Source organism: Emys orbicularis, chromosome 1 (assembly GCF_028017835.1).
Source record: "Emys orbicularis isolate rEmyOrb1 chromosome 1, rEmyOrb1.hap1, whole genome shotgun sequence".
Classification (NCBI taxonomy): Eukaryota; Metazoa; Chordata; order Testudines; family Emydidae; genus Emys; species Emys orbicularis.
Genome location: NC_088683.1, coordinates 172,021,763 through 172,046,259, shown reverse-complemented (window position 1 = coordinate 172,046,259; position 24,497 = coordinate 172,021,763). Strand labels below are relative to the sequence as shown.

The 24,497-nt window shown below is 38.6% G+C and overlaps 1 protein-coding gene across 1 annotated transcript in view; it reads left to right on the top strand.

The window, feature by feature from the left end:
- Nucleotides 1-15,853, top strand: part of HJURP (Holliday junction recognition protein) — a 34,545-nt gene extending 18,692 nt beyond the window's left edge. Inside the window, 5 exon segments of the mRNA XM_065418699.1 lie at nt 4,531-4,592; nt 8,407-8,517; nt 9,751-9,832; nt 14,592-15,697; nt 15,699-15,853. Coding sequence (XP_065274771.1) covers nt 4,531-4,592; nt 8,407-8,517; nt 9,751-9,832; nt 14,592-15,697; nt 15,699-15,764 — 1,427 coding nt within the window. The 3' untranslated portion in view covers nt 15,765-15,853.
- Nucleotides 15,854-24,497: the final 8,644 nt, after the last annotated feature.

Below are 24,497 nucleotides of genomic sequence, written 5' to 3'. Positions count from 1 at the left end.
GTATTGACTAGGGACCATATGAGACATTGCTAATGCTGACCAGTGCAATATTCGTGTTCTTGATTAGACTCCAGCACAGAAGTGACTGGTATGGCAGGCAAGAAGAGCTCTATGTAAGCTCGAAAGCTTGTGTCTCTCTCACCAACAGAAGTTGGTCCAATAAAAGATATTACCTTACCCACATTGTCTCTCTACGTCTGAAATAGGTTCATTTGCATCCTTTTGCCATTTCTATAAATCAAAAGGGGGAGAAAGAATGAAAACTTGTACTGCAAAGTAGAGATGAGTGGTTTATCATTATTTTTTTGTTTGGTTTGTGTGTATCACCATAGTGCCTAAGAGGTTTGTACCAGAAAGGCACGTGGAGTAATTTTAATGGACATGCAAGTGAAGTCATTGAACTGAGCCATCATGATGTGTCTGCAAGAGAGACCAGGACTCCTGCAACTGTTGTCAGTCTCCATTTCAAACTTTTGAAAATGTTTTGTATTCCTGACTGACTTATTAATTGATCATGACACTTTTATTAATACTGTTGTCTTCAAATAGCTGTGTTCTGAATGGCATTACACAACTTGTATACTTCAGATGAGATTTGTTTCTATCTGTAAGAGTAAGATTTGTGCCTTTGAGTAAGGTAATGGTTGGTAATGTTCTACTTATAACTCATATCCCAGTGCAGCAGTCTGATTAGTTGGTACATAATCTCTTTGGTATAATTATTGAAAATGAAACTTCTCCATAAGTAGGGTCCTATCAAATTCACGGTCCATTTTGGTCAATTTCACGGTCATAGGTTTTTAAAAATCATACATTTCATGGTTTCAGCTATTCAAATCTGAAATTTCACAGTGTTGTAATTGTAGGGTCCTGACCCAAAAAGTAGTTGTGTGTGGTGAGGGAGTCGCGAGGTTATTGTAGGGAGGGTTGTGGTACTGCTACCCTTACTTCTGTACTGCTGCTGGTGGCAGTGCTGCCTTCAGAGCTGGGCAGCTGGAGAGTGGCAGCTGCTGGCCAGGAGCCCAGCTCTGAAGGCAGAGCTGCCACCTACAGAGCTGGGCCCTCAGTCAGCAGCCGCCCAGCTCTGCTGGCAGCAGCGCAGAAGTAAGGGTGGCATGGTATGGTATTACCATCCTTACTTCTGTGCTGCTGCTGCTGGTGGGGCACTGCCTTCAGAACTGGGCGCCTGGTCACCAGCTGCTGCTCTCCTGCCACCCAGCTCTGACGGGAGCGCAGAAGTAAGGGTGGCAAAATCGTGCGCCCCCCACCCCTAAAATAACCTTGTGATCCCTCTGTACAACCATTTGGGTCAGGACCCCCAATTTGAGAAACACTGCTCTCCCCTGTGAAATCTGTATAGTATAGGGTAAAATCACACAAAAGACCAGAATTCACGGGGCGGGAGACCAGATTTCACGGTCCATGAAGCATTTTTCATGTCCGTGAATTTGGTAGGGCCCTATCCATAAGCATGTCATAGCATATCTCTTAAAATGCCCCTCTGCATTTATCTATCAATGGAAAACAACTATTTCAAGATGAGACATTTCTGACAATTAAACGGACAGTCACATTAGTTTTTTAAATGTCCTTATCTGTCTCTCCTCAGCATATTTGTACTCATGGGATCTTATGGCTACTGTAGCTCAGATGGTGGAAACTTCTTATAGCAAGGCCTGTTAAAGCATTCATGCCGCCTCCTACTCATCTGCGTTCTCTAATGTGTTCTGAGAGCAAGGCTTTAAAAGGGGGCATGGCACCCTCTGCAGACTCAGTTCTTTCCAACTGCAGCATCAGATGGATGTAAACCTTCATTAATCTAGATCCTTCACTTAGATGATTATAGTGCTTTAGCTTTGTGTAGTTTACTGCTTTATAGTTGGTGTTAATCTTGGCTTAAGTTTGTGATTTAAGGAAAGTTTTGTTCTTAGTGAACTTTATAGAAACTTTGGTTCTGACTACTGGTTCCATGTGTTATCCAAAAGCAAAGATACTTGGCTTTAAAGTGTCTAGCAATCTTCCTGGCATCGGATGTCCATACTAAATGATTGGTATGTCGTGGAGAGAGTCATTCTTCTTCAGAATACTTTGTCTGCAGTACGCTTACCCTGAGAGCATGCAAGGAGTGCAACAGCAGACTAAGACCTATTGCTTCAAAAAGCTTTAATAGCTAAGCTTCTCAGATCCAACACCACAAAGGGATCTGATGATAATGCAAAAAGACCAGTATTGATGCTGGAAAGTTTTGGCTCTCAGAAGACCACAATGCAAAAAACACTGGGTTCAGCCCTGGGATCCAGTGACAAAACTGCTTTGCAGTTGGCTCCTAAATCACCGGATTCAACTTTGAAGCTCTTACTTCACAGCCCTGTGTGAGAGAGGCAGACAGGGAAACTGTCCGTCTTGGTTCCAAAGAAAGTAGTATAGGACAAAAAGACTTCTGTTACCAGGACTAACTGAGGGAGAGAGAGACCCACACTCCTCAGATCCATTTGAGCAGGATCATAGAATAATGGATCCCAAATCAAAAGCTAGGTTTTCAAATGGGCAGGGTGGATTTGATTTAAATCAAATTGATTTAAATAATTTAAATCGCTTGTCAGGAAGACTCAATTTAATCATGGTTTTCTACATAAAAGTGCATTCTTGTTGGTTGTTATAACCTTAATACATATTCTTCACAAATCAGAGATAGATGTAGGTTTCATTTTTAGAAGGTACACACTATACATTTTTAAACCGTGATTTATTTTGAAAACTTTTCAGATTAGTTTTACAGCTATATCAGAAAATGAATGATTGTTTGGTTATTTCATTTACCAAAGTTAATTGAAGCAGATATTTATGAAGTCATTGGGTGGTGAACTAGCTCCAGTTCAACAGGTTAATCATTAATATTTGGAGGATTTTCTTGCCATGCTGTATTAGGAGGAGAACATCACCAGACAGACATTTAAATTGTTTTATTTAACTAAAACAACGTTATGTATGTATAATATTTTAACAAAACAAGTATATGTCCCTCGCTTCGTACATTTATCTCCAGACTTCTTTTCCTTGTCCAGACCTATTCCACCGCCACCAATCTTTCTATTCATTGAACTTTTTGAAACTTTTCACTTTTAGAGAGAGGTAAGCGATTGACTCTGTGTACACAGATTTGCAGAGGGACAATAGAGTTGAGGTCTGTTATTTCTCACCTCTACATATTTATTTATTTAAAAACATTTTTGCTGTTAACAAGCATGTTACCTCTGGAGACACTAATCCACGGTTTGAGAACTGTAAAACTAAGCATCTCTGATGGTATCTTCTAGACTAAGCACTGAGTCCCATTGGATAGATAGAAGGATTAACCTAAATAATCTCTACAGACGCCTGTCAAACCCCATAAGATTGGGTCCCTAATCCATAAACTATTGGAACTCATTTACAAAACTTTTCTTAACATTACATGAATATATTGTCTCATACTATAGAATTAGAATTTATAATCCCTATTGCATGATGAGATATCTTCGAGCTATTATGTATCTTAATTAAAACTATCTTTAGATAGGTTTTCTCCTCAAAAAGCATTTTATCAAAAAAAATCTGATTTAAAAAACAAAACAAAAATCATTGATTTTTATCCACCCTGCAAATCGGTATATCTAAGGATCCCCCAGCTCAGAGGATTGCATTGGATCTAAAGAAAGTTCCGGAAGTGGTGATAGCCTCATCACCAGTACTCTCAGCTTCTTCTGTCATGGTTTTAGATCAAGTGCATCACATAGGTTCACAGTCAGATCATTTCCCGGATCTGCAAGTTACATTGCCTAGAAGGGAAGTGGGGGGGAAAAGTTCTTGCACGTCTCACAACTCTCCACCTGAGAAAGCAAGGTTAGAAGACTTGTTTGATGTTCCCTGAACAGGGTATTGAGTGCCCATGAGTGGGAATATGCAGAGGACATTTGAAGGAAGAAAAACAGAGTTTACTTACCTCTAACTGGAGTTGTTTGAGATGGACTCTGCATATTCACGCTCCTTGCCAACCTTCCTGTCCTCTTCAGAGTCCTAATGAAATATTGACTGAGGAAACCGTGGAAGGAATTAAGGCTGCAGAGGTCACCATGCCCCCTTTAATAGTCTTGCCCTTGGAACATTTGGGAATAAACAGTGGGGTGGAGGGGCATGTGAGCTCTCTAACAGTCACTCCTGTGAGAAAGTTCCACCATTTGAGTTACACTGTCCAGCACATCCCATGAGTCTGGATATACATAGTCCATCTCAAAGAGCTCTGGTTACGCCATTTTTCAAAAGTGACTTACGTGCTTCGGAGCCCACTGACTTTCAATGAGATTTAAATTAAAAATGTAACACAGGAACATATTTCTTCAGGATTTTGTAAAAATGTATTTTTTCAATATGTACTTTTTTGGGCAGTTTGGTCTTCACAGTGTCAGTTTAAAATAATTCACAGAAATACAAATTTATTACATTGGTTTTGGATGAATTGAAATTTACTTAGTGTTTAACTTCAAATTGTAGATACAGAAAGCGAAGCTGATTTGGTTTCGATTAGAAGAAAATTTGAAAATGTTAACCTCAAGGTAAAAACAATTCTGCTTTATATCTTTTGCATTCACTTTAAGAGGCTGGATTTTTTAATTTAAAATATTTTTATGTGGATTTTGTGTAGGTGACAAGTTCTGGACTGACAGCCACAAACTCTTAATTCCTGTTCATCCACAGGTCAATTACAGCGCGGCCAACAGCGAGCACTGTATTGATACAACTTTCTCCTATTGTTCTCCACTGTGTTGCCTATACACCTCTTTGGTGCTAGTGACCAACTGTAGATGTGGGAGGGAGATTCATTTTCCATCCTTGTTCAGACCTGAGACTGCTTACAAGGGTATTGATTAATATTACAGCTCTGTCGCATCTTACGCGCATTTAACATGCGTGATTTCAACTTTACGCGGTCGGCAAAAACAAAACAAAAGAGAGAAAAATAACAATTTTAATACTATACCTGTAGTGCGGGCGATTTCGCCCGCCATTGAACTCAATGGAATTTTGGCTATACACGGTTTTCGCTTTACGCGCTAACCGCGGAACGGAACGGAACCCCTGCGTAAGATGAGACAGACCTGTATTAAACACTTTCAGTGCATTTGTGATCTGGACTGATACAAACGAAGCCATTTCATATAAGCTGTTGTTTAGGGTTTCTAGTCCCAGAGAAGACTGCAAAGAATTTCAGAGAGACCTAAACAAGCAATATGATGGCAAATTAAGTTCAGTGTTGATAAATGTAAAGTAACATACCTTGGATGGGGCGGGGGGAATTGAACTATTCAGAACATTTTACAGGTTTCTGAAGTTATTGTTGACTCAGGAAAGGGACAGGAGTGTCAGACAGCTCAGTGAAGACTTCAGGTCAATGCACAGCAGCAGTCAAAACAGAAAATGATGTTAAGATACATAAGGAGTGAGATGGAGAATATAAATAAATGGTGTGCCCTCATCTGAAATATTGTATGCAGTACTGGTCACTGGTATCTCTAAAAGGATATTGCAGAATTAGTGAGTTCAGAGATTGGCAATGAAAGGATGTTGCAGAATTAGTGGGTTCAGATCAAGGGCATGAAAAACTCATCTGACAAGATTAAACAGATGGGGATTGTTCACATTAGAAAGGAGTTGAGTAAGGGGGTGGGTGTGATAAAAGTATATAAAATAATGAATTGTAAAGAAGCAATAGATCAGGAATTAGTTTTCCTTGTCTCTTAACACAAGAACAAAGGGCCATTTGATGACATTTGGTGGCAAATTCAAAATCAATACAATGCGTAATTAGACTGAAACACCTTGCCCTCACAGGGCTGAGGCCAAGAATTTAGCAAAATCAAAAAGAGAGAGTTTTGCTATCCATATACAATCTGGAGTTTTAAAAAATCAAAAAGTTTGAAGGCATGTTAAATCATATGCCTCAATGCATAAGCCAGTCTTTAACTGTTAGAGACCAGGATAAGACATTCCAGGCGGGAGACAGTCCAGAAGATTGGAAAAGGTCAAATATGGTGCCCATCTATAAAAAGGGAAATAAGGACAACCCGGGGAATTACAGACTAGTCAGCTTAACTTCTGTACCTGGAAAGATAATGGAGCAAATAATTAAGCAATCAATTTGCAAACACCTAGAAGATAACAGTCAGCATGGATTTGTCAAGAACAAATGGTGTCAAACCAACCTGATAGCTTTCTTTGACAGGGTAACAAGCCTTGTGGATAGGGGAGAAGTGGTAGATGTGGTATATCTTGACTTTAGTAAGGCTTTTGAAACTCTCTCGCATGACCTTCTCATTAACAAACTAGGGAAATACAACCCAGGTGGAGGTGGGTGCATAACTGGTTGGAAAATCATTCCCATAGAGTAATCCTCAATGGTTCACAGTCATGCTGGAAGGGCATAACGAGTGGGGTCCTGCAGGGATCGGTTCTGGGTCTGGTTCTGTTCAATATCTTCATCAATGATTTAGATAATGGCATAGAGAGTACACCTATAAAGTTTGCGGACGATACCAAGCTGGGCGGGGTTGCAAGTGCTTTGGAGGATAGTATTAAAATTCCAAATGATCTGGACAAACTGGAGAAATGGTCTGAAGTAAATAGGATGAAATTCAAAAGGACAAATGCAAAGTACTCCACTTAGGAAGGAACAATCAGTTGCACCCATACAAAATGGGAAATGAGTGCCTAGGAAGGAGGTATCTGGGGGTCATAGTGGATCACAAGCTAAATATGAGTCAACAGTGTAATGTTGTTGCAGAAAAAGCAAACATCATTCTGGGATGTATTAGCAGGAATATTGTAAGCAAGACAGGAGAAGTAATTCTTCCGCTCTACTCCGTGCTGATAGGCCTCAACGGGAGTATTGTGTCCAGTTCTGGGTGCCACATTTCAGGAAAGATGTGGACAAATTGGAGAAAGTCCAGAGAAGAGCAACAAAAATGATTAAAGGTCTAGAAAACATGACCTATGAGGGAAGATTGAAAAAATTGGGTTTGTTTAATCTGGAGAAGAGAAGACTGAGAAGGGAACATAACAGTTTTCAAGTACATAAAAGGTTGTTACAAGGAGGAGGGAGAAAAATTGTTGTTCTTAACCTCTGAGGATAGGACAAGAAGCAATGGGTTTAAACTGCAGCAAGGGCAGTTTAGGTTGGACATTAGGAAAACTTCCTAACTCTCAGAGTGGTTAAGCACTGGAATAAATTGCCTAGGGAGGTTGTGGAATCTCTGTCATTGGAGATTTTTAAGAGCAGGTTGGACAAACACCTGTCAGGGATGGTCTACATAATACTTAGTCCTGCCTTGAGTGCAGGGGACTGGACTAGATGACCTCTTGAGGTCCTTCCAGTTCTATGATTCTAAGATCTAATGCAGGGGTGCAGATTGCTCTACATGCCAACTATGGGGTTCTGACACTTTTCTGTGATGCATCTACTGTTGGCCACTGTCAAAGATAGGAAAGTGGACTAGGTGGATCTCATGTCTGATCCAGGATGGCAATTCCTATGTTTTTGATAAAGGCACATATTAACACTGAGAAGGCCAGAGAATCTAGAGTGAAGAGTGGAGACAAATCTCCCTTTTATGTAGGAGTATGGATTATCATTTGCATCTCATTTATTATTATACAATAGTTAGCATTTTTGTTATTTGCATCCAAGGATCTCAGTACTTTACAAAATTTTGTCTCAGAATATTTTGAAGTATTATTAACCTTTTTTACAGATGGGACTCTGAGGCACAGAGGTTGACTTGCCTAGGATCACCCAACTAGTCAGTGATGTATAGCTATGAGAAGACAGTATCTTTCCATAAATCATTATCAGACTTCTCCTATTTAAAAATAAATTAAAGGTGAAGAAGGTCTGCTGGAATACTTCAGCTGGAAAGTAGTGGAAGTGGTATTAGCTTCTAGTTAGGCTATTCATCTGTTTGGAGCCATGTGTACTTGTGAGGTCTTAGGAAGTGACTGTGAATTTCTTGTTTCCTATAGCTATTTATACATGCATCTAATGTGAACACAGTTTCATATTTTTCCTTAAAACAGAGAATATATATAATTGAAAAGTTAGATTATAGTTACTGAACATTTTATACTGCTCTCTGTCTGGCTTCCAGTATAAACATCATTTACTTGAAATGCAATGACCTGATTGGGCATGTCTTTATTGGTCAGTATTTATAGTATTCTGTTTTAACCAGTCTTTTACTTGTTTTTCTTCAATTTTGAAATCCCTATGATTTGAATATGTATTGTGTGAAGTTTTCTATTACTAACTTGTTACTGTGTAAACATTTTTTGTTGTGGATGTTGCATTTGACATGTTTTTGTTTCTGTGAATAAAAGGAGGACATTCTACTTGTAAACCCTTCTGAGCTGGAAATGAGAGAGAAAGTTAGAGTTCGTGTGGATGTGATAGTACAAGATGATGAAAGAAACATCCCTAAATGGATTATGGTAATGCATCTGCTTGGGTTTGTTAGAATTAATTCACTACTTAAAACTGGTATCTTTAAACTACTAGCCAAACCGTTGCTTGGTGTGCCTTGGCTAGGGCTAATCCAAATCTGTGAGAACTTCTTAGTGAAAAATAGGGTGAGTTTCTTGAAGATGGAACATCTTATTCACTTATAAAAATTTGAATTGTTCGTCAGTTTAAAGCAAACTTGTGAGTCCGTATACCAGTAAGGGTCATATTCAAATTTGTTTTCTTCCTATTGGGTTGGAGACCAGTGGTATGTCCCTAGAATTAGCTATCTTGGTTTATTAAGCCCTATTTTTGGCTGCTGAACAAAGACAGTCTCGGTATATGTCAGGTACGTTCATCACTGAACTAGCTCCTTTGTGTAACATTCCTTCAAACTCTCAAATATTGTCTTCAGTATCCCTGATTTTTTTTTCTTTCAGCATAGGATACAGTGACCAATATGCAATAGTAGTGGACTTTTTATTAGAATTGCATCACAAAGACCACCAAAATACTTTTCTTTGCTGCTTGTCACTTGAATTTTTATTGCCTTTTCTGGTGGAGTAGGAAGCGCTGGCTTTTGCCCATTGTGGAAAGCATTGCCCTGTTAGCTTTGAAACATTGTGAGATGAGTCAAAGAAACTGAACAAACATCATTTAACTATTCTTTCCCATTATACGTTATTTGCCTGTCGTGCTAAAGGCTAACTTATGCATCTTAATAGACTTTCTCAAGAAGCAAATATTTTTAGGCTTGATGTTCATGGAAAATAAGGAAGTGGGGAGCTGTCTGGTTATGTAGTAGTGTTTTACGTTATGGGGCTGCAGAGTTTTTTTAAATTTATTGTATTTGTCAGATGTGGCTAGAGTGTTCAGGTATGTGTTTTATAAATGGAAGTAAATTTAAATATTTAGGAAAGAAATGCAAACTTTATGCTTAATTTAGAAATTATAAATGTCATGTAAGTTTTTGCATATTTTGCCAAATATCCTTTTTCTCAAGTTTTTATCTGTTGCTTTGTCTAATAAAACATACTGCAACTGTAATTGAAGCAAAAGCAAATCTTAAATAGAACTTTTTCCTCACTGTTTTACTGAGCTCTTCAGGGTATGGTTTGTCTTTTGTGCAGTGCCTAGCACAATGGGACCACAATCCTGAATGGGGCCTGAGTGCTACTGTAAAATAAACATAAATTACTAAATAAGTTCTGTGGGTTTTTCAGGTTGCACCTGGAGAAAAATCAAAGCGTCTTCACATAACATCTCCATGGCAAGACTTGATGGGTATGACTAAATCTCCAGTTGGTGAGTATGACACTGAACTGTAGTTATTTAACAAATGATAGAGAATTATAGAGAATCTCCAGGTTATAGTCAGGAGCAAAGGATGGAAGAGGATAATGTAAGGGCCAGATCAGATGATAAACATTCACATAAAAAAGAATCTGACAAATCAGAAAAGGGCAGACAAATAAACAGTGACAAGTTTTTAAAGTGCTTGTACACAAATGCTAGAAGTCTAAATAATAAGATGGGTGAACTAGAGTGCCTTGTGATAAAGGAGGATATTGATATAAAAGGCATCACAGAAACCTGGTGGACTGAGAGCAATCAATGGGACACAATCATTCCGGGGTACAAAATATATCGGAAGGACAGAACAGGTCGTGCGGGGGGGGGAGTGGCACTATATGTGAAAGAAAATGTAGAATCAAATGAAGTAAAAATCTTAAGTGAATCCACATGTCCCATAGAATCTCTATGGATAGAAATTTCATGCTCTAATAAGAATATAACATTAGGGATCTATTATCGACCACCTGACCAGAACAGTGATAGTGATGATGAAATGCTAAGGGAAATTAGAGAGGCTATCAAAATTAAGAACTCAATAATAGGGGGGGATTTCAATTATCCCCATATTGACTGGGAACATTTCACTTCAGGACGAAATGCAGAGATAAGATTTCTCGATACTTTAAATGACTGCTTCATGGAGCAGCTGGTACGGGAACCCACAAGGGGAGAGCCAACTCTAGATTTAGTCCTGAGTGGAGCGCAGGAGCTGGTCCAAGAGGTAACTATAACAGGACCGCTTGGAAATAGTGACCATAATACAATAGCATTCAACATCCCTGTGGTGAGAAGAACATCTCAACAGCCCAACACTGTGGCATTTAATTTCAAAAGGGGGAACTATGCAAAAATGAGGGGGTTAGTTAAACAGAAGTTAAAAGGTACAGTGACTAAAGTGAAATCCCTGCAAGCTGTATGGGCGCTTTTTAAAGACACCATAATAGAGGCCCAACTTCAATGTATACCCCAAATTAAGAAACACAGTAAAAGAACTAAAAAAGAGCCACCGTGGCTTAACAACCATGTAAAAGAAGCAGTGAGAGATAAAAAGACTTCCTTTAAAAAGTGGAAGTCAAATCCTAGTGAGGCAAACAGAAAGGAGCATAAACACTGCCAAATTAAGTGCAAGAATGTAATAGAAAAGCCAAAGAGGAGTTTGAAGAACGGCTAACCAAAAACTCCAAAGGTAATAACAAAATGTTTTTTAAGTACATCAGAAGCAGGAAGCCTGCTAAACAACCAGTGGGGACCCTTGATGATCGAGATACAAAAGGAGCGCTTAAAGACGATAAAGTCATTGCGGAGAAACTAAAGGGATTCTTTGCTTCAGTCTTCACGGCTGAGGATTTTAGGGAGATTCCCAAACCTGAGCCGGCTTTTGTAGGTGACAAATCTGAGGAACTGTCACAGATTGAAGTATCACTAGAGGAGGTTTTGGAATTAATTGATAAACTTAACATTAACAAGTCACCGGGACCAGATGGCATTCACCCAAGAGTTCTGAAAGAACTCAAATGTGAAGTTGCGGAACTATTAACTAAGGTTTGTAACCTGTCCTTTAAATCGGCTTCTGTACCCAATGACTGGAAGTTAGCTAATGTAACGCCAATATTTAAAAAGGGCTCTAGAGGTGATCCCGGCAATTACGGACCGGTAAGTCTAACGTCGGTACCGGGCAAATTAGTCGAAACAATAGTTAAGAATAAAATTGTCAGACACATAGAAAAACATAAACTGTTGAGCAATAGTCAACATGCTTTCTGTAAAGGGAAATCGTGTCTTACTAATCTATTAGAGTTCTTTGAAGGGGTCAACAAACATGTGGACAAGGGGGAATCCAGTAGACATAGTGTACTTAGATTTCCAGAAAGCCTTTGACAAGGTCCCTCACCAAAGGCTCTTATGTAAATTAAGCTGTCATGGGATAAAAGGGAAGGTCCTTTCATGGATTGAGAACTGGTTAAAAGACTGGGAACAAAGGGTAGGAATAAATGGTAAATTCTCAGAATGGAGAGGGGTAACTAGTGGTGTTCCCCAAGGGTCAGTCCTCGACCAATCCTATTCAACTTATTCATAAATGATCTGGGGAAAGGGGTAAACAGTGAGGTGACAAAGTTTGCAGATGATACTAAACTGCTCAAGATAGTTAAGACCAAAGCAGACTGTGAAGAAGTTCAAAAAGATCTCACAAAACTAAGTGATTGGGCAACAAAATGGCAAATGAAATTTAATGTGGATAAATGTAAAGTAATGCACTTTGGAAAAAATAACCCCAACTATACATACAATATGATGGGGGCTAATTTAGCTACAAGAAGTCAGGAAAGAGATCTTGGAGTCATCGTGAATAGTTCTCTGAAGATGTCCACGCAGTGTGCAGAGGTGGTCAAAAAAGCAAACGGGATGTTAGGAATCATTAAAAAGGAGATAGAGAATAAGATGGAGAATATATTATTGCCCTTATATAAATCGATGGTGCGCCCACATCTCGAATACTGCGTACAGATGTGGTCTCCTCATCTCAAAAAAGATATATTGGCACTAGAAAAGCTTCAGAAAAGGGCAACTAAAATGATTAGGGGTTTGGAACGGGTCCCATGTGAGGAGAGATTAAAGAGGCTAGGACTCTTCAGCTTGGAAAAGAGGAGACTAAGCGGGGATATGATAGAGGTATATAAAATCATGAGTGATGTGGAGAAAGTGGATAAGGAAAAGTTATTTACTTATTCCCATAATACAAGAACTAGGGGTCACCAAATGAAATTAATAGGCAGCAGGTTTAAAACAAATACAAGGAAGTTCTTCTTCACGCAGCGCACAGTCAACTTGTGGAACCTGAGGAGGTTGTGAAGGCTAGGACTATAACAGCGTTTAAAAGAGAACTGGATAAATTCATGGTGGTTAAGTCCATTAATGGCTATTAGCCACGATGGGTAAGGAATGGTGTCCCTAGCCTCTGTTCGTCAGAGGGTGGAGATGGATGGCAGGAGAGAGATCACTTGATCATTGCCTGTTAGGTTCACTCCCTCTGGGGCACCTGGCATTGGCCACTGTCGGTAGACAGGATATTGGGTTAGATGGACCTTTGGTCTGACCCGGTACGGCCGTTCTTATTTAACATATTTATTGAAAATGCAAAAAAGTGGGTTAACCTGAACATAAAGATACAACAGTTTGAATTCTTGAGGCGTTATATAGGCCCATTGTTAATGTTTTGCCATAGGCGTATTTTAAACATTTTTTAAAAAGGAATTATCTCTTATAAATGAACGCAGCTATTCTAAAATAGTCAGAGAAAAAGATGCATTTAAAAACCCACCGTAATAAAGAATTTAAACATGGTCAAGTTATTCTATATTTTTGTGCTTGCTTTGGTTTAGCTGGTAGCACAACACAGTCTCATGGGTGTCTTGTATTTGGCAGTAACTGCTTGTGCAGGAGCAGCATGAAGATAATGGGCCTGATTTTTGCAGCCTTTAGGTAGGGAAAAACTTGCATTGAAGTCTGGTGCTCTTTTGCAGAAGGGTTTACTTCTTCCATGGTATTTTCACATCCTAACATTTGCTATCAGACATATCAAGCATTCTGTTCCCTAGCATTTTAGACATAGCGGTTAGTGGGTTCCTAATTGCCGTTTGTGCCTTTTGAAAACATTTCCTTTCGGTACACAGTGCCCTGGGATTACAGAAAGTCCTCTTGATCCTTCCACACTTTTGGACTTAATGGGCTTCAATTACTAAAGGTGGGACAATAAAAGTCTTGGATAAAAACTTGGCTTTTAAGGAGAATCATTGTACTTCTTTGAGGGAATAAAATAACCAAAAACTCTACATAAGGCTATGCCCTAGGCTTCATTATTCAATTGAACCTTGTTAATTTACACATTTGCTCATATGCAGATTGTAATTGACCCCAAAATCAGTAGTCTCCCCCGTGTCACAAAGACTTAGTAGTGGCATGCTGCCATTTATGAATCTTTGTTACTTTTACAGTAAATACTTCAGAGCACTTAGGAAGTTACTCATTATAACTTTAAAACAACATTACAATTGTCAAATGAACATAGTAAATTTTATGACACTTTTGTCTTTGCTTGCTAAGAAATTCACATTCGCTTCCCAGTCATTATTGCAGATTTGATAAGAGGAGAGGCTCTATTTGTCTTGGCAGTGAAAATATTTTGCACTAACATGCATTCACCACTGAGTGTTGTACATATTCTTGTTGCAAGAAGTCCTTTTTGGACAACTCCCACTTACGCCCCAGAAGAACTTTAAAATAGTTTGTACTCCAAGACACTTGGTATCCATTTTCTGCAGTCTGTTAATATAGCCTTGTACAAACGTTGATGAAAATTTACTAAAACGTATTTGTTCAGCAACAATCCTGTAACCTGATGGGAATCGTGATGAAAAACACTAGAAATTTTACTCATGAAAAAGAAAACAATCTAGAATTTTACAAGGCTTTATTAACAGCACATGAAGATCAACACTGCAAGAATATTTGTACACCTTCTAATATTTAAAATTAGATTTATGCTATGTAATTAATACATTATTTGAAAGGCTCTAAGCACTGTTGTATATAACTTTATTTGGCCTAATACATAACCAAGCTAATGGTTTCAGAAGGAAAGCAGAATCTAGAAATGCACCTCCTGCATCCAGGTCTCTCATACTATGTGTTTCTGCTTTTCTTATTTCAGCAGATAAGATAACTCTACCCAGACATATACCTTTTCTGGAAAAAAATGAAACGGGCTATGATAGCTTCATGGAAGAGTACCAGTCTGCAAATGAAGAATGTTCCTGGAACAATGTCACACTTGCAGATTTGTATCCAGGAATGGTGGAGACACTTAGCAAGTTGATGAACAAACACTCTCAGAAAAAAGCAGCTGATTCCATAATCAGACACTACAAACACAGAGGATGGCCTCCTAGAAAATCAAAGCTTAATGTCACCATAGAAAGAATAAGAAGGTTCAGGACATCTAAATTGAAGCCTGTGCTGCCTAATACAAATAGTAATGATCATAAATTGCCTGTTGGAAATAATTTAAATGAGAGTAACCAACTTCTTCATGATGGCAAATGTCAGACACGGTGTGTGACTAATGGTGAATCTGGTATGGTATCTTACCCACATGTTAATACAAGTGAAATGGAAATAGATTGGCCTGGAAATTTAGAAGATAATTCATACATTCAAAGAATAGACCAAAACATCTCAGAGTCTGTTTTTCCAAATGTTACTGCTAGAACAGAAGAAACATTTCTAACTGAGGATCCACCTCAGACCACCGTGTCACTACATGACTCAAAAGGCAGCCCAAATGGGAAGCTGCCTGAAGTACTTTCTGTGGGATGCTTTTCTGTAACTTGCACAACATCTCCTTGTCTAGTAAAAGAGAGCAAGAATGGCAAAACTGACAATACAGCTTTCGATGGTACATCAGGGTTCCATTTGTCCACTTGCAACTTGAATGGTGATGCTAATACCTTTCCACCACTTAACAACTATTCTCTAGTAAGAACATCAAATGCATTAATCAGAAATCCTGAAATAAAAACTTTCAGGGGAGGTTTTTCACTGCAGCGCAGTCATTCTTTTTCCTCACTTCCTGTGAATCAAAGTCCAGTCAAGACTCACCAGAAATGTGAAGATGAATTTGAAAAACTTTACCAGAAGCTGTGCCCCAAAGAACTTCAGAAACCTCTTAAGATTAGAAAGCCTCTTTCAAACACTAAAGAAAAAGGACTAATCAAGTCCTACTTCTGTAATTCTGTAAAGTCTCATAAAAAATATGATAGTGCATTTGACGAGGTTTATCAGAGATTGTGTTCCGAAGGGTTTCCAAAACTGCCCACATTTCTGAGAGCTTCGAACTTAAGGAAATATGAAGGCATACAGATGTCAGAAACTGTAAATGCTTTAATTAACTCACCCATACGAACTTTACCTGCAGTTACCAGAATTAAACGAGTAGCAGATTTCCACAATGAAGATCTTTTGTCTTCACCTGTAAAGAGACTGAAAAATATACCTGAAGATATTTTTCCTAGAGCAAGTAATCAGTCTCCTCATAGAAAAAATACTAATCCTCAGACAACTGGCCTGGATTTCTCAAGTGTGATGGATGGGATTGTTCCTGGCATATTTGATAGCCCTAATTGTCAAAGTCAGGCATCTGAAAACTTTGTAAGGACACTTTTACTATACTATTTTTGGTTGATAATGTGCAGAAGGGTAAAAAATTATAGCTTGTACTATAGTCATTTTGAAAAAGATTGATTTAGTCCAAGAGAAGCTTTAAGTCAATCTAAAATTTCTGCTTCAGTTTTTTGACCAGTATGGTTGAAATGCTTGAAGTGTTATTAAGATCATGGGCCCCCTAATCCCATTTCCCCATTTTAGGGAATATGGCCCCTACAAATATTCAACAAAAGTATTAGTTTAATCTTAGTTCATTGCAATTGAGTTTAAACAGAATAAAATCTCAAACTATGAGCATTGTTAAATCCTCTTCACAGCCCTGTGTGAGAGAGGCAGGCAGAGAAACTGAGCCGGACAAGATAATGGCCTGGAATCATTAGACTCCTATTAACTTCAGTGGGTTTTAAATCAGGCCCTTAGTGCAGGATTCCCATTTCCTTGTTCTGACCCAGGCTGTTAACTGTAACACACTTGTAAGTGTCTTTGATTTAATTTCTCAGTGCTTCATTTTCAGGATTCTGGGTTTCATACGTCTTCAAATCACACTTATCCAGTTAGTCCAAGTACTTTTGTGCAAGGTAAGTTTCAAAAGGCATTATGAATTACTTTATCAATTAGGAGGGCTTTTCTTAAGGGAAGCCAGTAGATCTCCAACTCATTAATTCTGCAGACCTCTTCCTAAGGGACACCCATTCTTCTCCCAACAATCCTTGGATATGTCTCAAAATGTTCCTTTCTGGAGATCCCCAAGAAGGGCATCCTGGACCGCAGCTTGAGAGTTGTTGGGATGTTTTACTTTTTTTCTTTGGATAAGATCAGAATTTTCTTCTTAAGGCTTCATTTAATAAATACTGGTTTTCCTGTTCCCCTTCTCTGCTGTATTGCTAATATCATACATAGCTAATATCCGTTTATGTGTAGTAGGGAAGTCGCTGATTAGTTAATCATGTTTTCAAGAACTAAGTTTTTTACTACCACTCTTGTGGAGTTCCTGCTTCCAGCTCTACAGAACTGGTGGTTACAAAGTAACAAGATTACAAATATGTCCTAGGTCAGGTCTACACTGCAGACTTATATCAGTATAACTGTCTCTCAGGTGTGTGAAAATCAAGGCTCCTGGACGACATAGTTATACCAACCTAACCTTCAGCGTAGACAGGGCTATGTCAGCAGAGAGCCTCCCCCATTGACATAGACGCTGTCTCTTGCGAAGGTGGATTAATTACGGCGATGGGAGAAGCTCTCCCAACAGCATAGGAGCGTCTTTGCTTAAGTGGTGCAGCTGCACTGTTGCAGCATTGTAAGTGTAGATCTGCCTTAGGAGGACTTGTTAAACTAAATTAAAGTGCTGCCACTGAGTCAGCAAGAAGATTTGCTCAAGTTCTGAATTTGAAAAATTAAACTGGTATGAGATTAGATAAGCACAAACTCCCAGGGCCTATAAAATTCCTAATCTTTATATTTACCATCAAAAAGACTTGCTGAGAATTGTAAATCTGAAGCTTGAGATTTAAAATAAGCTACTTCAGATACAACAGCACCTGCTTCAATAGTTCTCATAGTTAAAGTTGTCAATATTTCCAATGTAATACATTATTTTCAGGTCCATCTAAATTGGCCATAAAATCTCCAGGCTGAAACTTATGGGGACACTGTCAACTTGAAAAATCTCATTACTCTTTGGAGGTGTTATACATCCTCTTGTTGCAAGAAGTACATAAGATAACCTGATTTCAAGATTTTTTTTCTGTTTCCTCGGCTTTTTTTACTTTATGCATTTTGACAGCACCGTGTTTGTTCACTTTCATGATTCTGTTAATGGTGAGTTGTCATTAGCATGTCATCACTTTTGCATTGCTCTTGGGGGGAGCAGGTATGCCTCTCCTTAGTGCCTGTAAGGGGGCATTTACTTTTTACCGGAAACACAAGAGAAGAGCTTTTGCTGTTTCTAAGTTTGGTGCCAGGAGAGTGTACCCTTTTCCTGGGAGCCCTGTGTAGGCAAGAGGCAAAAAGGGACAGCCAGGGGGACCCCCTTCTTCCCTTCACAGACCATTTTGTATGTGGCTGGGGGTGGGGACAGGAAGGTTGTTCTTCCTTCTCCAAACTATAGTGTAGACAAGGGAGTAGTGGGAGCCAGGAGAGGGATTTTTCACTCTTTGGGACTCCTCTAGAGTTCAGAGGTTGGGAGGTTTTGCTTCAGTGCTGCTGCTGAAGCTGGCCTGCAGTCAGTAGTGTAAACAGAAGCAGGAGACAAGTGGGAAATGGGCAGACCCAAACTCATTTAATGGGGGTGCTGGCCTTTTCCCTTGATGAAAAGACCTTTCTAAACATCAGCAGGGGTGGAGGAAAGCCCTTAAGATTTTTAAAGAAGTCATGTAAGGGGAAAGAATTTTCTGGTCAGAGTCTTTTTTGCTCTCTTACAACAGCATTTAGTCAAGCAAAATTTTTCAGGTTATCCATAATGTATTAGCTATATTGGCAAAAGCTCAGTTTTGCCAGTATAAACTGAATCTGCACTAGGCGTGCATTGCCACTGTGGTACACTTATACCAGCAAAGCTCTCCTAGTTGTAGATCTGGGCTAAATCTGTACAACAGCTAATCTAGATTGGTATCATCAACATAATTAGAGTAATAAAATTTCACACTTTGGGGACCACATCTTTTTCCAGAGGTTACCCTTTGACAGAATAGCTTGATGGAGATCCAGCTTCTGGTCTCAAAGGAGGTGTCATTTACCTCTGATATCTCTTGTCATCCTTGCCTTACATCCCTGGAATCTCCTAGTGATAACTTTTTGGTTACTCTGATCTACCTTCTGTGATCTCTGAACTAGTTGCTTACATAAATATCCCTCTCCAAGGAGGATATGATATTCTCTCATGAAATGTCCATTCTGGGGTTCCCAAAGAAGGACACACTTGATATATAGGGATGAATAATTTCAATCATGTCAGAGGAAAAGTGGAAAATAGTATGTAAACAAACTTGACTTTCTTTTCCTTAAAGTTGTCACCCTGATGTGCTTGTTAAAAATGACAGTATCGGATACATTTACAGAAAGTAGACATGAAACGTTCCTGTGAGGTTATCTAGCCCATCTCCATTTCACGTCAGAGTTTTATTTCCTGTTATGCACTTCTGTTGTTTAGCACAGTTAGTCCTTGCATGGCCCAGGTGATGGAGCTTCCACCACCTCTATTGGGTCAGGATTCTTCAGTCTAAATAGCTTTTGTTTCCCTCTGATATTCAACCAAAATGTTGACATTTTTATTTTATACTGCCTTTATTATTGATACTCCTCTGTATCTGTGGTATTTTATACTATTTAAATATTTTGTAGCCCACTACTATGTTCCAGTTCATACCTGATTAAATGCCAAACTATAAGTATTGAACTGTCTTAATCATTCTTTATAAATCAATCACAGCGGCCCCCCATGTCCTTTCTTGTTGCTGTTCCCTAAGTTCTGTCCAGTTAGTATAGGTCCAGTAATGAGTAGCGCCCTGCAAATCTGCAGATATTCGCTTAATATCTGTATACACGATCCATTTTTGCTGATCGCAGATAGATGCAAATCCAAATTTTGCATTTGCACAGGGCTCTAATAATGAAACCCAGAATTGAATGCAGTATTCCATGTCTGATGACATACAAGCGATATGGAAGAGGGACTGTTAACTTTCTACTCCGATATGATGTTTCTATGTAAGCAAATTGCACTAGCTTTTTTCCCTACAAGGTAGCATTGCAAACGTGTATCTAATTTGTCTACTGCCATCAGTTTCAGCATTTCTGTTTGAGAAGTTTCTCACTCCCATTGAACATTTGTGTTCTGAATTATTTTCCCCAGATATATGAATGGACACTGTCAAATTTAACTTCTTTTAAAAAAGTTTTTCTGTTACACTAGAATCTTTTCAGCAAGGGAAGAACTAACTCAATATGCAGGGGAAATGGTGACAGACTACATAAAACAATCTCAAATGCACATAGTTAAAAGACTGGAAAAAAATATACTTTTTTGTTAATGCCTTACAGTTTCTGGTAAGTATAGTAGGTACAAATTCTTCAGAAATAAGGTTTTTTTCATGTTAACAGTATTTCTTTAGGTCTCATTTTTCCAAGATAAGTCTCATTTTATTGTTTGCTCTGAGTTGTTAACCTCTTATATCCCTTTGTATTATATCTCTTAACTGACGTTTGCAGCTCCCCGCAATGCCTTTCTGTGACCCTAAACCTAATTGCAAGATATTTCCATCCTTTTCTAATGCTGATAAATTATAAGGTCTTTAAAGGAAATTAGTTTTACATTTAAGAATGTTCACTGTTATAAAGTACAAATTGTATTTGAAATTAAATTTGGCCAGAGGCTTTCATGTAAAGAATGTTCATTATACTTCGCAGATGGAAGTAAGTTGATGCTTTTTTTTAATACTTAGAACTGCTGCTCTGAGCTTGCTCCTAAGGTCAGAATAGTCCAATATTTTAACATACTGTACTGGATAGGTTGCTCAATGTGATGCTTAACCTTATGACCCCATTATTTTTATTACCAGAATCCAGGATTGCAAATGTCTATGCAAGTATCCCTAGAACATTGCAAAGTAATGGCTCATCCAGAAGTGCACAAAAATATTAACAAAGGCAAGTGACTTTTCAGTAGTTACAAAATAGCAGCAAAATAAATTCGGGTTTTTTTTTTTATTTTTTTTAGAAAGGGTTTACAAATGTGCTGTGCTCCTTATTTTTTATTTTCTTTATGTGGTGGTTTGGAGGAGTGGGGGGGCCTATATATAGGTTATGGACTTGTGATAAAAAAATGATTGCAGCTAATCACTAAATTGATAACACTACATTACTCTTTGTATAAACCTATATTTTTAGGATCCATTTGTCACTGACTTTTTGTAATATATTGTATCATGGGACTTTTTTACATTAAGATTTTAAAGGCTGTAGTTGGTATGTATACATGATACAGGAATACATTATTTAAATCTATGTGCACATGTATGGAATATATAATAAATTATGAAACGTGACAGACATCTTGTCTGCCTTATCAATATATAGAAAGAGCACGAACGTTCCAATCTGCAGATTGACTTAACATCCGCAAGTATTTTTAAACGTATCACACAATTCGCTTCTCTTCTCATCACGTGTCCTTCCCTAAATCCTATCCTCCCTCTCAAAAAAATTACTTTTCTGAGACCCAGGATTAATAACTTTAGTACATTGACAGGTTCAGGTTTTGATATCTTGTGGCATACTAAAGCTAGAAACAGGTACAATATTATCTACCACTGGAAATGGGAGACTTCCAGCTTTCCAGTGGGCAAATATTAATTTGTGATTTTTGTTTAGAAAGAAAATATTAAGGTAACAGATTTCTGAAACGTCAGCTCCCTCAGAGTCTTGTTCTTGTAGACTCATAACTAATCCAGCTTTATAGGCAACAGAATACACAATACAGTAGACTCATAGACTTTAAGGTCAGAAGGGACCATTATGATCATCTAGTCTGACCTCCTGCGCAATGCAGGCTACAGAATCTCACCCACCCACTCCTGTAACAAACCCCTAACCTATGTCTGAGTTATTGAAGTCCTCAAATCGTGGTTTAAAGACCTCAAGGTGCAGAGAATCCTCCAGCAAGTGACCCGTGCCCCACGCTGCAGAAGAAGGCAAAAAACCTCCAGGGCCTCTGCCAATCTGCCCTGGAGGAAAATTCCTTCCAGACACCAAATATGGCGATCAGTTAAACCCTAAGCATGTGGGCAAGACTCACCAGCCAGCACCCAGGAAAGAATTCTCTGTAGTAACTCGGATCCCACCCCATCTAACATCCCATCACAGACCATTGGGCTAATAATCAAAGATCAATTAATTGCCAAAATTAGGCTATCCCATCATACCATCCCCTCCATAAACTTATCAAGCTTAGTCTTGACGCCAGATATGTCTTTTGCCCCCACTATTCCCCTTGGAAGGCTGTTCCAGAACTTCACTCCTCTAATGGTTAGAAACCTTCGTCTAATTTCACGTCTAAACTTCCTAATGTCCAGTTTATATCCATTTGTTCTTGTGTCCACATTGGTACTAGGCTTAAATAATTCCTCTCCCTCCCTGATATTTATCTCTCTGATATATTTATAAAGAGCAATCATATCTCCTCTCAGCCTTCTTTTGGTTAGGCTAAACAAGCCAAGCTCTTTGAGTCTCCTTTCATAAGACAGGTTTTCCATTCCTCGGATCATCCTAGTAGCCCTTCTCTGTACCTGTTCCAGTTTGAATTCATCCTTCTTAAACATGGGAGACCAGAGCTGCACACAATATTCCAGATGAGGTCTCACCAGTGCCTTGTATAACGGTACTAACACCTCCTTATCTTTACTGAAAATACCTCGCCTGATGCATCCCAAGACTGCATTAGCTTTTTTCACAGCCATATCACATTGGCGGCTCATAGTCATCCTGTGATCAACCAATACTCCGAGGTCCTTCTCCTCCTCTGTTACATCCAACTGATGTGTCCCCAATTTATAACCAAAATTCTTGTTATTAATCCCTAAATGCATAACCTTGCACTTTTCACTATTAAATTTCATCCTATTTACTATTACTCCAGTTTACAAGGTCATCCAGATCTTCCTGTATGATATCCCGGTCCTTCTCTGTATTAGCAATACCTCTCAGCTTTGTGTCATCCGCAAACTTTATTACATTCCCACTTTTTGTGCCAAGGTCAGAAATAAAAAGATTAAATAAGATTGGTCCCAAAACCGATCCCTGAGGAACTCCACTAGTAACCTCCTTCCAGCCTGACAGTTAACCTTTCAGTATGACCCGTTGTAGTCTCCCCTTTAACCAGTTCCTTATCCACCTTTCAATTTTCATATTGATCCCGTCTTTTCCAATTTAGCTAATAATTCCCCATGTGGAACCGTATCAAGTGCCTTACTGAAATTGAGGTAAATTAGATCCACTGCGTTTCCTTTGTCTAAAAAATCTGTTACCTTCTCAAAGAAGGAGATCAGGTTGGTTTGGCACGATCTACCTTTTGTAAAACCATGTTGTATTTTGTCCCAATTACCATTGACCTCAACGTCCTTAACTACTTTCTCCTTCAAAATTTTTTCCAAGACCTTGCATACTACAGATGTCAAACTAACAGGCCTACAGTTACTTGGATCACTTTTTTCCCCTTTCTTAAAAATAGGAACTATGTTAGCAATTCCCCAGTCGGATGGTACAACCCCTGAGCTTACTGATTCATTAAAAATTCTTGCTAATGGGTTTACAATTTCATGTGCCAGTTCCTTTAATATTCTTGAATGAAGATTATCTGGGCCCCCTGATTTAGTCCCATTAAACTGTTCGAGTTTGGCTTCTACCTCGGATGTGGTAATATCTACCTCCATATCCTCATTCACATTTGTCATCCTACCATTATCCCTAAGCTCCTCATTAGCCTCATTAAAGACTGAGGCAAAGTATTTGTTTAGATATTGGACCATGCCTAGATTATCCTTAATCTAGTAACCTTTTTAAAAAATGACAAAAATATATTTTCAAAAACAATTTCTCTAACATATGATATATATGTTATGTGTGTGTGTTTCTGCAGTTTCATCTCCACTCCTGCTTAGCTGTTTGCTGTTTTCATTTTCTTTTTTAATTAAAGTATGGAATTTCTCTCTGGTTAAGGCCTTTCATTTATATATGAGATTAAAAAATAGTTGATTTAGTGGATGATCTTGAGCAAGCTAATGGATAGGTGGTCTTTCTGTGAGCTTTGCTTGAGCTTGCTCACGTAAATATTTTTTATTACATCTTTACTCAGTTTCTTAATTCATGCTTTTTTCTTCTCTCTGTTATAAATGGAAACCTCTCCCTATGATATGGGCAATTTGTTTTGAGCCAGAAACTTTTTTTTTCTTTGTGCATACAAGTAACAGGCTTCATGTGAAAAGCATTAGTGACTCTTCGATTGCTAACTTATCTGGAATAGAAAATGTGTTCCTTAATTGCAAATCAGGGACTATACATTTGTGTAACCTGAATTAAGACTCATCTGGATAGTTTCCTCAGGCCAGCGCTATGATAGCTTTAGAGGTCCAAGAGATGACTGCAGTAAACATCCTGGAAATGGAACTTGCCCTGTGTGGTTTTGAAGTCTTCAGAAATCTTAGTCAAGTAGATAGCAAAGCTGCTGTATGTTCTAATCAGCAGCTGGGGAAGAACTAGCCAAGTCCTCTTGTGTCTGTAATGACTTTGGATTTGGCAACCTCTAGCAAGAAGCTAATTATTAAAGATCAACCTCAGAGATGGAAAGGTCAATAACTAACAGATTTATTATAGATCTGTTATGAATTGTTGGCTCAGACTG